Genomic DNA, 12,608 nt, shown 5'->3' with positions numbered 1-12,608 from the left:
TCTTCCAAGACGAGAGTGACTGACAGATTCATTCATTATGTTAACCGGGGCAATACATACATCCTAGAGCTGCCTGCCCCATCCTCTTTAGATACACAGTGCAGGATATGCAGCTGTCCCAGACAGAATGGATCTGACAGGCAAGAGTTTTCTTTAAAAGGCCTTTTAGAGCTCCACAACGGAGGATTATATGGCGCCCTTAAACATGTGGTGGACGACCTTACCTTTTGATGGAACAATCAGGTATGTTTTACAACGAAAGCACTAGAATTGTTTTCTAGCGATTTGTAGGTAATCAAGCCTCTGCTTTATTGCCATTGGCCCTTCCTTATTGCTCCCTGCTTTTTTAGTCTGTTAGGAAGATTCCTCCATCCAGCAAAGCCAAGTTCCTTTCATAATGTGCTCCAATGTAAACAGGAGGGCTCCAGCATCACTTCATACTACATTTCTTAAAAAACCCACCGAGCTGAATTCTGAGTTTTGTATACCATATGCAGACAGACTCAACCTTGAAGAAAAGAGTCTGTCTGAAAGTGAAGGCCTGGGTTAATTAAATGTGCTTTATTCAGAGTGGTGATAGCTTTTCTACAGTGATGTGTTTCCCCCCAAAACTGACATTTCTTGTCTCAAGGTCTCCATTTTACTTACTTACTAACTTGCATCTATACATTTCCATGTCCAAATGAGAACTTCATTGGACTCTTGTCACCTGGGGCTGATACAGAGCAGTGATCCTTTGAGCCATCCCAGCAACCTATCATCCTGGCCTCACAGATTGCCAGCTAGGAATGGGAAGGGTGAAATTTAGGAGCCTCAAAGTCAAAGAAGGGGTGCATATCAACAGTGTGTCTGTAAGGAAGGATTTGCACATGCCAAATATTTAATAAAGCAAACTTTTAAGGTGTGTGAAATCAAATTCAAAATACTATGTGTATATAAACTTCTGAAGCTGAGTTTCAGAGAATGAGAACTACTGCTGATGACTCATTCAAGCACTGAGAAAGTAGGTGGCAATGATTAGTCAAAGTTCTTTCTTTAACTCTTGCTTATGGGCCATATCCCATGCCTTCAGTTTTCCTAGCTCCTGATGTCAGCACCAGTCTGGAAAATCTGGGACACGGCTAGAATCCATTATTGTATGATATGATTATGAGGGCATGAAAAGTTTACTTCTGATGCTACCATTCGCTACAGAAGAAGGCTAATAGTAGTGCCTACATGTACTACTTGAGTTGAATTTTTGTTTTTATTTAATTTGTTCTCAATTTTATATTTAAATTTAAATTCCATAAGGACTCCTGAGCCACTCTATGCAGTAAGTTACATTAAAACCACATCTAACAATAAAAAGCAACAATAAAGAAAGCATAAGCAAAATCAATTAAGTGGGTATACCATTAGGAACAACTATATAAATGCACCAGATATTTTGCGAACACCCAGAAACTATAGATTAGGATTGTTAAGTATCTCTTGGATGACAATTCACCTTATTTTTTCAAACTTTAATTTGAAAGGCAGACTTGCGGTTTTTGCTTTACCCTGTGGAAAATATGTTCATGCTATTATCTATGCGGTTATTAATCCCTGTGAACTAAACAAATAATACAGTGGTTTAGCTAGGTAATTTGAGATGAGGGGGCTTTAGTTGGTCATGTAAATTTTTTCTTTCTCCCACTGCTATTCCATATTTTAAAAACATTTAGATTCTTGATTGTCTGTGTGGGTGGCTATATGAGAGAGAGAAAGAGAGAGAAATTGCCAATCTTTTTAAAAAAATAATAATAACAACATGGAACATGAACAATTTAGCATTTTAAACTCACTTAAGTGTCATTGTATAATCATGACTGCTTTGTTGATTCCAAACACATTTACTTTGGAAGAAGGACAATTTTGTTGTAGAAACAGATAATAGATTCCAAAAGAAAAAATAATAAAATGAGCATCTTTAACCATATATATATGAGAAAAAAGAAGGGCGCCTCTAGATTGGTGTTTTATTGTGGGCATCTTCTGCAACATGTTCTTGACATAATAACAGTAGTGGATTTATTCTGCTTTAGACGTTGTTCTGTGATGCTCCTCCAATGTTATCACATTATTGATGTCTGGAGGAGCTATTGCACAAGGAAAGCAGGACAAAAATAAAGTAAAATGACTGTGGTATGAAAAAGTAGCAGGATGTGCAGTGACTGAAAGTGAAGCAGTGTGTCCACCTCAGAACTTACGTAGGTGCGAACCGTATCAAAAGCGGGATTGCACCTAACCTTCCCCAGGAGCATCATGAGCACAAGTCATCATGGATGCACAACACAAAGGATGTTTGTGAAACAATAAACATACAGTAAGACAACTCCAGCATGGCCATGCTGGCCCAGGTGTTGATGTGGGGTGCTTTGCTAGTGCCCTCATCACCTGCCATTCTCAGAATTGTCAAGGTGGAACTGTGAGGCCCTGGACCTCAGCCTCTTGTTTGAGCCCTAACTGCACCATTGACGTAATGTATGGAATACTGCACCAAGTTCATTGCTCACTAGTTAGAAAATCTTAGAAGGGTCTATGTTTAAGAATGAGTCACTCAGGCTCCCGTAGTTAACAGTGCTGCCCACCACAGTCTTGGGCAGATTTACTCAGGAGCAACTTCTGCTGTATCCTGTGGGGTTTATTCTAAAGCACGTTTAGAATTGCAGCCTTACAGAGCAATCCTAGCAGTTGGGTGTGTTGTGGTTTTTAATTGATCTTTAAATTGCATTATATGGCTGACATGTTGTGACTCTTAAGTAACAAATTGTCACCAAGGGTCAAGGCTCCAGGGTGGGCATAAAGTTCTCATGGGCTGTTTGCTATGCGAAGAAAGTAAAGAGGTCTTAGGTAACTGGAAATGTTAAAATAACTTTAAATAAGCAATGAGAAACAAGATCCAGTATTTTTTTTTTAAAACCCACCATTATATTACAGCATATTATTAACATTTATATGAAACTACTAGATGAAGTTGCCTATTTCTCCACTGTGTGACGGTTATTGTTGGATGGGTTGAGTGTATGTACCAGCCTTAACCTGTAGAGTTTTCCGGGTTGCCACTAAGCCCAATAAGAAAGAAAGAAAAGTTAAATAACCCAGTTAAACTAATTAAAAATTAAATAAGTAAAGGAGGGTTCTTCTAGTTCCTGGTCATCCCTCTTCGTCTCTGTGATTTACTTAGCAATAGATTATTTTAAAACTGATTTCACCACAAGAGAAATTTCATTAAAAATGCATCAAAACCACAGGCATTAAACCACAGTTTTGTTAGTCAAGGATGGTTAAATTGCTAAAAAGTGATTTTAGAAACACTCTTAGGTCTATTAGCAGACTTTTATTTTCAAGGATTTTTTTTTCTGAGCTGCTGATTATGGATTATTCCATTGTGTACAGAATTACAGTGTTTCAGCAAGCTTTCGTGCATGTAACAAACAATAATGATGAGAGAAAACTCTGAGAACATTGCCATTATTTTATCATGTGTGCGCCAGAAAATGCAGGTGTTTAACATGCAAGAAATAGATTTATCATATGCACTCAGAAGCTTATTTTGATGCATAAAATAAATGCTTGAGGTTTCATTCTTCAGTTAATCCGCGTACAACCTATGAGTGGACTTAAATAAAGATGTGGATTATCAAGGCATATTTTCATAAAAATAGAGGCCAATGGATAAGTAGCAAGTTATTGACAACATCTCATGAACATTCATATTTGCTAATTGCCTCCAGCCTGGGACAGGGACTCAAAATGGCTTACAGCTAAAAAAGAAACAGCTGAAAACATAGGGGAAAAGCAATCATTAAAGAAAATAAAAGTAAACATTAAAACATACACATTATTACAATAAAAAATCACAGTGCCAGCCCTTTCCTTAAAAGCTGTCAGTTCCCAAAGCCTGTTGGAACAAGAAAGTCCACTCCTACTAGTGGAAGGGCAACAAGGAGGGAGCCGGTCTAATTTTGGCTGAGAGCCCAGGAAGACCTGTTCCCTGCCTTGCTGGCCTTCTCCTACCTGGCCTGGAGGAAAGGAGACTGCCTGCCTGCCTTCAGCTACGAAAGCTGCTGAACAGGCTCTTTGGCTGTGGTATTGTTTAGAGCTTTTGGTTGGGGTTTGTGGTTGCTGTTATTGATACTGATATTATTTTTTGTACCTTTTTTTTTAGATCCATCATATGATTTATGTGGATATTGTTTCCATTTCGTTGTGTACTTTTTGGTGTGTTTTATTTATTTTTGTTATGTTTGTAATGATGTTAATTTTGTTGCAAGCCACTTGAGCATGGTTATAGCTATGGAAAGGCGACATACAAATAAAATGATGATGATGATGATTGATGGCAATTTCTCTAGGAAAGGAGTTCCAAAATCTGGGAGCACCTACCAAGAAGGCCTTCTCCTGTATCACTATCAAGTGTATCTGTAAGGGGGTCAGGACTAAGAGATTCATAAAAATGAAATCAGATTCATAAAAATCAGTAGACATTTGTGGACTTTTTAACATAATTAAAATATATTTCCCCCTATTTCCTTTGTTGCATATACTGCCTTAGGGAGTGTTATTTCATCTTTCCATAAGCATTTCTAAATGGATTGACAAAGGGACTTGAAACATTGTGATAAGGAAGCAAGGACGTTTTGAATTTTGCCCACAAAGTATTAATGCCTCAGCCTAGTTCTTTATCCTGGCAATGAGTTCTGCAAAGAGCCAAATGCAGGAAACAATGTACTGAGGCTGCCACAAATCAGAAAGAAAAGTGACAGCACTTGTATGGTGCCAAATGGAAGTAGCAAAATGCAGGAAACATTTTGTCAAATGTCACTTAGCAATGATATCATAAGGGGAATCAAGGAATGGGATTTGCCTGCATACTAGAAATACCACAGTCAATGGATATGTAGAAGCAGAAATAGCCAAGAGTACAGAGAGACTTATCTTCGGACATTGAATGAAAACGAAAGATTACACAGATCTCTACCCCAGACCAAATGGATGATTCATCACATTATCATTTTACTGCCTAGGCTTAGTTCTTCAGCGCCCAGCTGAATTCTTGTGTATGTTCATGAATCATGGAGGAAATGATGAATTGCTTGTCTGTCAATTCTAACAAAAAGTTAGAACATTGAGGAATAACTCTGCAGGTTAACAAGTGCATCTTTTGGGATAACATTTCAAAATGGAGTAAATTGCTTTAAATTATATAAAGAGAACAGAATTAGTGGAGGAGAGAGTAAATGGTTATTAAAGTAAAACAATATATTCGAACCAGGCTAAGTATTAATTTATTGGAACTCAAAGCTAACAGCATGGATGTTACAACATCAGACAATTGAAATAGTTGATTCCCAAGACCTCAGAGCTCTGCTGGCTCCTATTGATTCTTTAAGGGTTTCGTCCTGCCTCCAGCTGTGGGTGTAGTTCTTACATGAAATTATGATGGCTGATAGTATAACTTCTTTTTGCTTGGTGGTGTCGGGTTGTTTTGCAAAGACATTGCTCTGCAGTTGGATTTTTTCATAGACTTCCACTGAAGTGCCATGTACATCAACTGAGTTATGGTCTTCCAAGATTTTCAGAGTTGTGTCATCTACTTTTGAAAAAGCTCAGAAGCATTTGTAATCCCAAGTGGCAAGATTTTGAAGAATATTTGGTTTATCCAAGGTGCTTGTCAAAAAACCACTTGAAGCACTGAGGCACAGCCTTGCCTGTCTCAGATTCAATAGAAAAATTGAGCTGTGTGTTGTCGACATACTGATGACATTGCACCCCAGACTTCCTGATGATGGTTCCTAGTGATTTTGTATAGATGGTAAATGGGGACAAAATACTGCCCTGCATGATGAACACAAGCTGCTCCTCATTCTAACTTGTTTGTATGGAAAAGCATAAAAGATTTAATAGGCTGTGTAAAAACAGTTTTAGCTTACGCTGGCTGAGGAGTTTTGGAATCCCTCGTAAACCTCCTCATAAATAACTATTACATCAGCTTCTGCATCTATTTTGAAATTAAGGATTGTCCCACAAATTGCTAAGTTTACTCTCCAGAGTGGGATGGAGTCTTTACAAAAATATGGAGCCTAAGAAAAACTAGCTGCCCGCTACCATTAGATACGCTATACATTTTGGCGACTAATTAGGTGTGAACTTTCATACGTATCAGTTACACATACTCACTACTGCAGGTAAATTCCCCTACTATGTGGAAGATATTTGGCAGGAACCGCAGGGACTTCCTCTATTGGGAGTATCCTTAGCTTGAACCACTGTAGCTTCCTCTATTATTTCCTTGCAGTGTCACCATGCTTGTTGTTCAGAACAAAACCAAAACGAAATACACGATCCCAGGATTCATGCAGAGTTCCAGCTGAACCAAGCTCCTTGGGACCTTTGGGCAAACCCCTTGTAATGTTGAGCTGATGGTAGAATCTTGAGAAATGGTAGCTCCCCCCCTCCCCCCCTCTTTTTGTTGCAGAGTGCTTTTTAAAAGTAGCTGGATTGCTTTGGGGGACTTTCACTTTGCCTGATTTTGCAGACACGAGTGAGTTTACCCTTTTCAGAATGGCTGCTGTAACTACCCCGTAGTGTTTGTGAAGCAGAGCTTACTTTTTCAAAGTCATTCCCTGTTTTTCTTTGCTCCTTATTCCGAGGTTTGCACAGCTGGTTACTTTGCCATCTTTATGGCTTTGTGAAAGGTTGAGCCCCCTATTAGCTCCGTCCTTTCAGGAAGCCCTTTGCTTCGAATTCCAAGCACCAATCACTCTCTAAGGTGCCCTTCCTTTTTATTAGCAAACTCAGCCTGTTCATACAAGGCACTGACAAATGATTGCGCTGGTTCTCAAGGCTTCTGCACTCTTTGATAGAACTGGAGCCTTCTCAAAATCCAAACTCCTATTGGAAATGAAATGGGCATCCAGCCTGGGCTAGAACACTCTCCACAAAAGTAAATGATTTATATACATTGCTGGCTTCTTCCCCTATAGCATAATGATTTGCCTTTCTCCGTGGAACTTTATAGCAAGGCAAAGCAAGCATGCTGCAGGATTGTTGTAGTCGAAAGCTCCTGGTGCCCTGGAATGTTTTACAGATGAAGAGCAGTATTTAAAAAAAATGGGTGAATAAATAAAACAAGCAGATGTTCCCATTGGAACCTGCAAATCACAAGTACTTTATCTCTAAATTTATTCTGTTGGTTCTGTTGACAGACCATTGTCTGTTTCAAAAGCAAGAGTCTGAAATGTGCAGGCATATAGCTGTCATAGCTATGGTGTGTTCTGCATGAAGTGTTCTAAGTATAAAAGTTTTTATGTGTTCCCTGCGCTCTTTTGCCAGGAATGGTCTCTTCCCTAATTTTGGTGGTGAAGTTGATTTTCACACACAGTTCCTTTGTCCACATAATCAGCTCCATTCATTTAAATAAATGGCAGGATTTGTGTTTACTAAAATATCTGGATTGTGTTGCCTATTTACAACCTTTGCTGCATGCTAAAGCGTTATGCAGATTGCAATACCTCTTTTCTAGAATAAGAATTGCCCATGCAGTTGGCCCCATCCACATGATTTTGCTATTAATAAGCATACCACAGCAGTCTCATATCTTGTCACAAGGAAGCTTCTCCCTTCCACAACTTTATAGACTTGTCTGGGTGGAGCAGAGTGTTTGGAACATTGGACACACAAATCAGTGTTTATTCGGAATCAAGCCACAAAATTAAATATTCAGCAAAGTATTTGTTAAATCAGTTTGAAAAAATATCCACATGAAAGAAGCAATGGCATCCTAATTAGGCATTCCAGGCAAGGACTAAGCTAGGATCCTTAGCACTTGGATTCATTCCCAACAATGTGCATTTTAGAGCTGCGGTTTATGAAGCTTTATTTCCCCCCAAATAAGAATTATTAAATCAGTGCTATCTAATATAAATGTGCATGCGTAAAGACACAGCCTCACATACGTATAAACTGTGGAAGACCACAATTTCTTGCTTGGTTATCTACTTTCTGTTATTTTTGGACATGCCTGAATGAAATGCTACTCTTTTAACTTTGAAAGTTAAATAAAGGGTGTTCCTTACGTTCATGTTTAATTTGGGATTAATTAACAATCAGCTGAACCCTGCCCAGATGTATGTGCAGTCAGTTGCTGTAGGTCACTATTTCTCTTTCTCAACCACATTTCTAATCTCCAACGTGACTTTCAAGCACATGGTTGTTGCTTAGTCAAATCATACTTGGAAGTAAATAACACTTTTTTTTTTTCCGCTGTAGAATGTTTTCTTCTGTGATCTCCTGGTAGGATTTTTGTGAAACTGAATATTTTGCTACAAGTCCATGCCTCTGGGTCCTGAACCACTACAGAAATATAAACCAGACTGTTTTAATAGCTGCCTGTTAGTTTTTATTAAAAAGTATTAACTTTAGCAACTAATTAGAAGTAGTGACATTAACAAAGTTTGCAAACAATGGGTTCATAATATGAATTTTCACTGTTTTTAATGCTAAGACATCCTATTTGTGTTGGATATTCTCATCCTTAAGCTTTTACTCCAGTCGTAGTTAATAACAAAACGTATTTCAAGTTAATGTCCCATTTCTGCCTGTTTGCGAACAGCATTTAGCAGACTAGGCTGGCAAATCCTATAGCAGCTATTGGTTCATGTCCAGAACTCGATTACTTTAACTCTTTACTCATTCAATATTATGTGAAGCCATCCTTTCTATTTGATCACTGCATTATAGTCCAGTCTTAGTTGTTTGTATATGTTGGGGGTGATCTCCCACTACAAACCCTGCCTCCTTCCCCTATAATTACTTACCAGCATTCGGTCTGCTTCAACATGGGGAGGAGTTCTGGGGGGACAATGGGTGATATGCAACACACAACTGAAATGTGTGCCAGTTCCCTACTGCCAATGCTGCTGCTACTAAAACTGTGGATGTATCTTCCTCCTCCACATTCCTGCCTGCTATCCTCCCACACTACAGTTCCCAAGTGACAAAACAAAAACTCACATGTGCCAAACCATTGTGAGCCCATTTAGCACTTTCCCCCATTGTTCATAGAAAAAGCTTATAGGGGCCCAGGTATTATTCGAGGTAAATGGTGTTTCTGCATCACTACTAGGGAAGACCCAAATCAAACTGTTACTAGAGTGCATGGATACAAAGCTGTTTACAAAATAGGTGCAGGTATTGAGATCCCCTTTCACTGTTGCCTGGTATTTGTGCCTTAAATGTGTTGCCATTACTGGAACTGCTACCACAAAGAAGCGTGTGGAGGCTCCTCAGATAAGCAGCTATTTTGTAAGAACAGGTTCTCAGTCACAGACAAGCCGACTCCACTTCCTCTTGCTCAGTGAATTATAAGAAATTGTGACACTGATGTGAAAGATAATACTTCCAAGGAACTTCCTCTCTTTCAAGTAACATCTTAACATGAAATGCGGCCTTCCTTAAATTATTGACCCTCTTGTAAAGCTGTATATGTACATCATCTCCCCTTACACAGTTGTCCTTTTTCGGGAAGACTTGAGAAAACTGCTTATGCCAAACAGTCTATTTCCCCCTCTGCAGACATCTCCGGGGGGGGGGGGGAGAGGGAGGAGGAATGCTCTATTTGGGGATAGTGGCTTGAATCCCCACTGCTTTCTCCAAAGGAAGAAAGCAAACCACCTTGACTGCAATGTCACATATGGTGCAGGAGGTCGTGTTTTACATGGCATGACCTTGCAGCACAGATTATTTAAATCCATTGATTTCAGTGGGTCTACTCTGAGTGTGACTACTATTGGATGTCACCCAGAGAAAATAACTCTCCTGCTGTAGCCCTTCACAGCACTCGGAATAGAACTTTATGTGAAAGCACGTGGTTCCTTTTCATTGCCTTGAGTTGGAAGGGAGGGTGAGTACTCTCTACTGCTTAGAGATTTAAAGCTGCACATATATCTATATCTATATAGCTATAGCTATACAGTGGTACCTCTGGATGCGAACAGGATCCGTTCTGGAGCCCCATTCACATCCTGAAGTGAATGCAACCTGCACGTGCGCAAGTCGCGATTTGCCGCTTCCATGCATGCGTGTGACGTCATTTTGAGCGTCTGTGCATGCACGAGTGGCGAAACCTGGAAGTAACGTGTTCCGTTACTTCCAGGTCACCACGGAACGCAACCCGAAAACTCTCAACCTGAAGCTACTTCAACCCGAGGTATGACTGTATCTATGTCTATATCTGTGTATGTATCCTCCAACAATATGGTGCCCACCATATTGGACAACAGCTCCTTTGCTGGCTGTGACTGATGGGAGTTGTAGTCCAAACCATTTGGAAGGCATCAAGTTGATGGCTGGTATATGAATAGAATAGAGTAGAGTAGAGTAGAATAGAATAGAATAGAATAGAATAGAATAGAATAGAATAGAATAGAATAGAATAGAATAGAATAGAATTCCCAGTTGTGTTCCTTATTTATTTCTGGGTTGGCACTATTTTGGAAGACAATAGAAATAGTTGTACCTAGAGTAGTAATAGTAGTGGTGGTGGTGGTGGTGGTAGTAGTAGTAGTAGTAGTAGTAATAATAATAATAATAATAATAATAATAATAATAATAATAATAATTTATTATTTATACCCCACCCATCTGGCTGGGTTTCCCCAGCCACTCTGGACAGCTAATAGCACATAAAAAATTGTAAAATGTGCATAGCTGTTATACGCAGGTAATCTCAGTGTTTATATATATATATAACTGAGATACTGCAGTGACACCCTAAATGAAGATAAATATAAATTTATTGAACAGGTGCTGAGCAGTCATGGCAGCTGCTCTTTTTCTTTTCTTTTTTTCCATCTTCAGACTAATGATGCATTGTTTTGCTTCGGACTTCCTGTACCATTTCCAGCAACAATATCATGGCATTTTTGGCAGCTGGCAGCCATCATTCTACACACACACACACACACACACACACACACTCCTGGAATTATGCTATGTGTCAAAGCATTATACCAAGGGCATTCAAGGGAAGGGCAGAATGGTAGCCACAAGTGGCAGCCACTGAGAAAGATTCCACTGGGGCCACAGGCAGTGGCAGAAATATACAACACTTGTATTGCTTAAAGTGAAAAAGAGAAAAGCACCACTTGCCATCATAAGCATGCCACGTGAACCAAAGGATTTGGCCCAAGTCCCAAAATCAATAAAATAGCCCCTCCCTAAATTTGCAACCTGCAAGTGAGGTAGCGGATTTAGTATTTCAACCCAAAATATAATTAGAGCTTTCACAGTCCTTGCACCAGCAAACAGGTTTATGCTGGTGCCTAATTTTTGAGTCAACGGCTATCATGGGTTTTTAGAAGTAATTTTTATGACCAAATCAGAGGTGCTTGCTACCTGTAGTCCAGACAGTTACTAAGTACTTAAAGGTCACAAGCCTGTGTTCAAATTTATATAAACTTGCATATACTAATGTGCTTGTATTGGTGTTTCTCGGCAAATTAAGATGGCAGGTCACTGGAGCCCCAACCTCTTATAAGGAAACTACTTTTCCCCTTAAGTTTGTTTGTTTTATTATTTTGTGAAAGGGAAAGGAGAACCATGCCCTCCCTGGGCCACACCTGCCTGTGATTCCTTGTGGGTCCCTTCAGCAGAATCCTTTATTTGTTCACTCAGAAGTAAATCTTAGTAAGTTCAACGGGACAAATTTATCCCCATAAGTTCATTTAAGATTGCAGCTTTAGAAAAGATTTTAAATAAATGCTTGTTCCTCAGATCAAATGTGCAAAGGCAAGAAAACAATGGTATTGTACTACAGTCAAAGGGGGACACGGGTAGTGCTATGGTGTAAACCACATAGCCTAGGGCTTGCTGATCAGAAGGTCGGCGGTTCGAATCCCCGCGACAGGGTGAGCTCCCGTTGCTCGGTCCCTGCTCCTGCCAACCTAGCAGTTCAAAAGCACGTCAAGTGCAAGTAGATAAATAGGTATCGCTCCGGCGGGAAGGTAAACGGCGTTTCTGTGCTCTGCTCTGGTTCGCCAGAAGCGGCTTAGTCATGCTGGCCACATGACCCGGAAAAACTGTCTGCGGACAAACATTGGCTCCCTCAGCCAGCAAAGCGAGAGTCGTTCGTGACTGTATTTAACTGTCAGGGGTCCTTTACCTTTACCTTTACCTTACCACAGTCAAATTTTAAATCCCACTGGAAATCCAGTTCAGAATTTCCTTGTGACTTTGGCATGAACTAAAGGGGAGTTTAAAGTTGGTTAAAAGAAGCAGGATTACCATTTTGCCAGTTTAAATAAAAATCCAGTATTTCTGTGGTTTCCTGTTAAGAGACATTTCATTGAACACCTAACTGAATAGATACGGATTTAACAACAAGAAAAATCCCTCCTCTTTTAATGCAAACGATCTTTCTGCGGAGAGGATTATCACAGCTGCAGAAGTTCAGGGAGTTTACTTCCAGTTATTTTTTCCTGCCCGTTTGTTTTTTATCTGAAGTTAGTTTTTTTAAGGGAAAACTGAGAAATGCAGATTGATTGCCTAATCTCACTCGGTGACACTTTAAAAGTCTTATAAAA

General features: G+C 39.6%; 1 protein-coding gene across 6 annotated transcripts in view; it reads left to right on the top strand.

Annotated features, from left to right (window-relative positions):
• The window catches only part of PDE4B (phosphodiesterase 4B), a 261,207-nt gene that overhangs the window by 218,810 nt on the left and 29,789 nt on the right, over window positions 1-12,608 (top strand). The window contains exon 1 of one of the 6 annotated variants that reach the window (XM_082227594.1): window positions 61-243. The exons of 4 other annotated variants lie outside the window; for them this stretch is intronic. In XM_082227594.1, coding sequence (XP_082083720.1) covers window positions 231-243 — 13 coding nt within the window. In that variant the 5' untranslated portion in view covers window positions 61-230. Of the gene's footprint in view, window positions 1-60; window positions 244-4,193; window positions 4,246-12,608 lie in introns of those variants that run through there. One more of the 6 variants, XM_082227593.1, reaches the window with a different exon arrangement.

The sequence above is a fragment of the Podarcis vaucheri genome (genome assembly GCF_965113315.1).
Source record: "Podarcis vaucheri genome assembly, chromosome: 6".
NCBI classification, from domain to species: domain Eukaryota; kingdom Metazoa; phylum Chordata; class Lepidosauria; order Squamata; family Lacertidae; genus Podarcis; species Podarcis vaucheri.
Note: the sequence above shows the minus strand (reverse complement) of the source record. Positions and strands in the feature narration are given on the sequence as shown.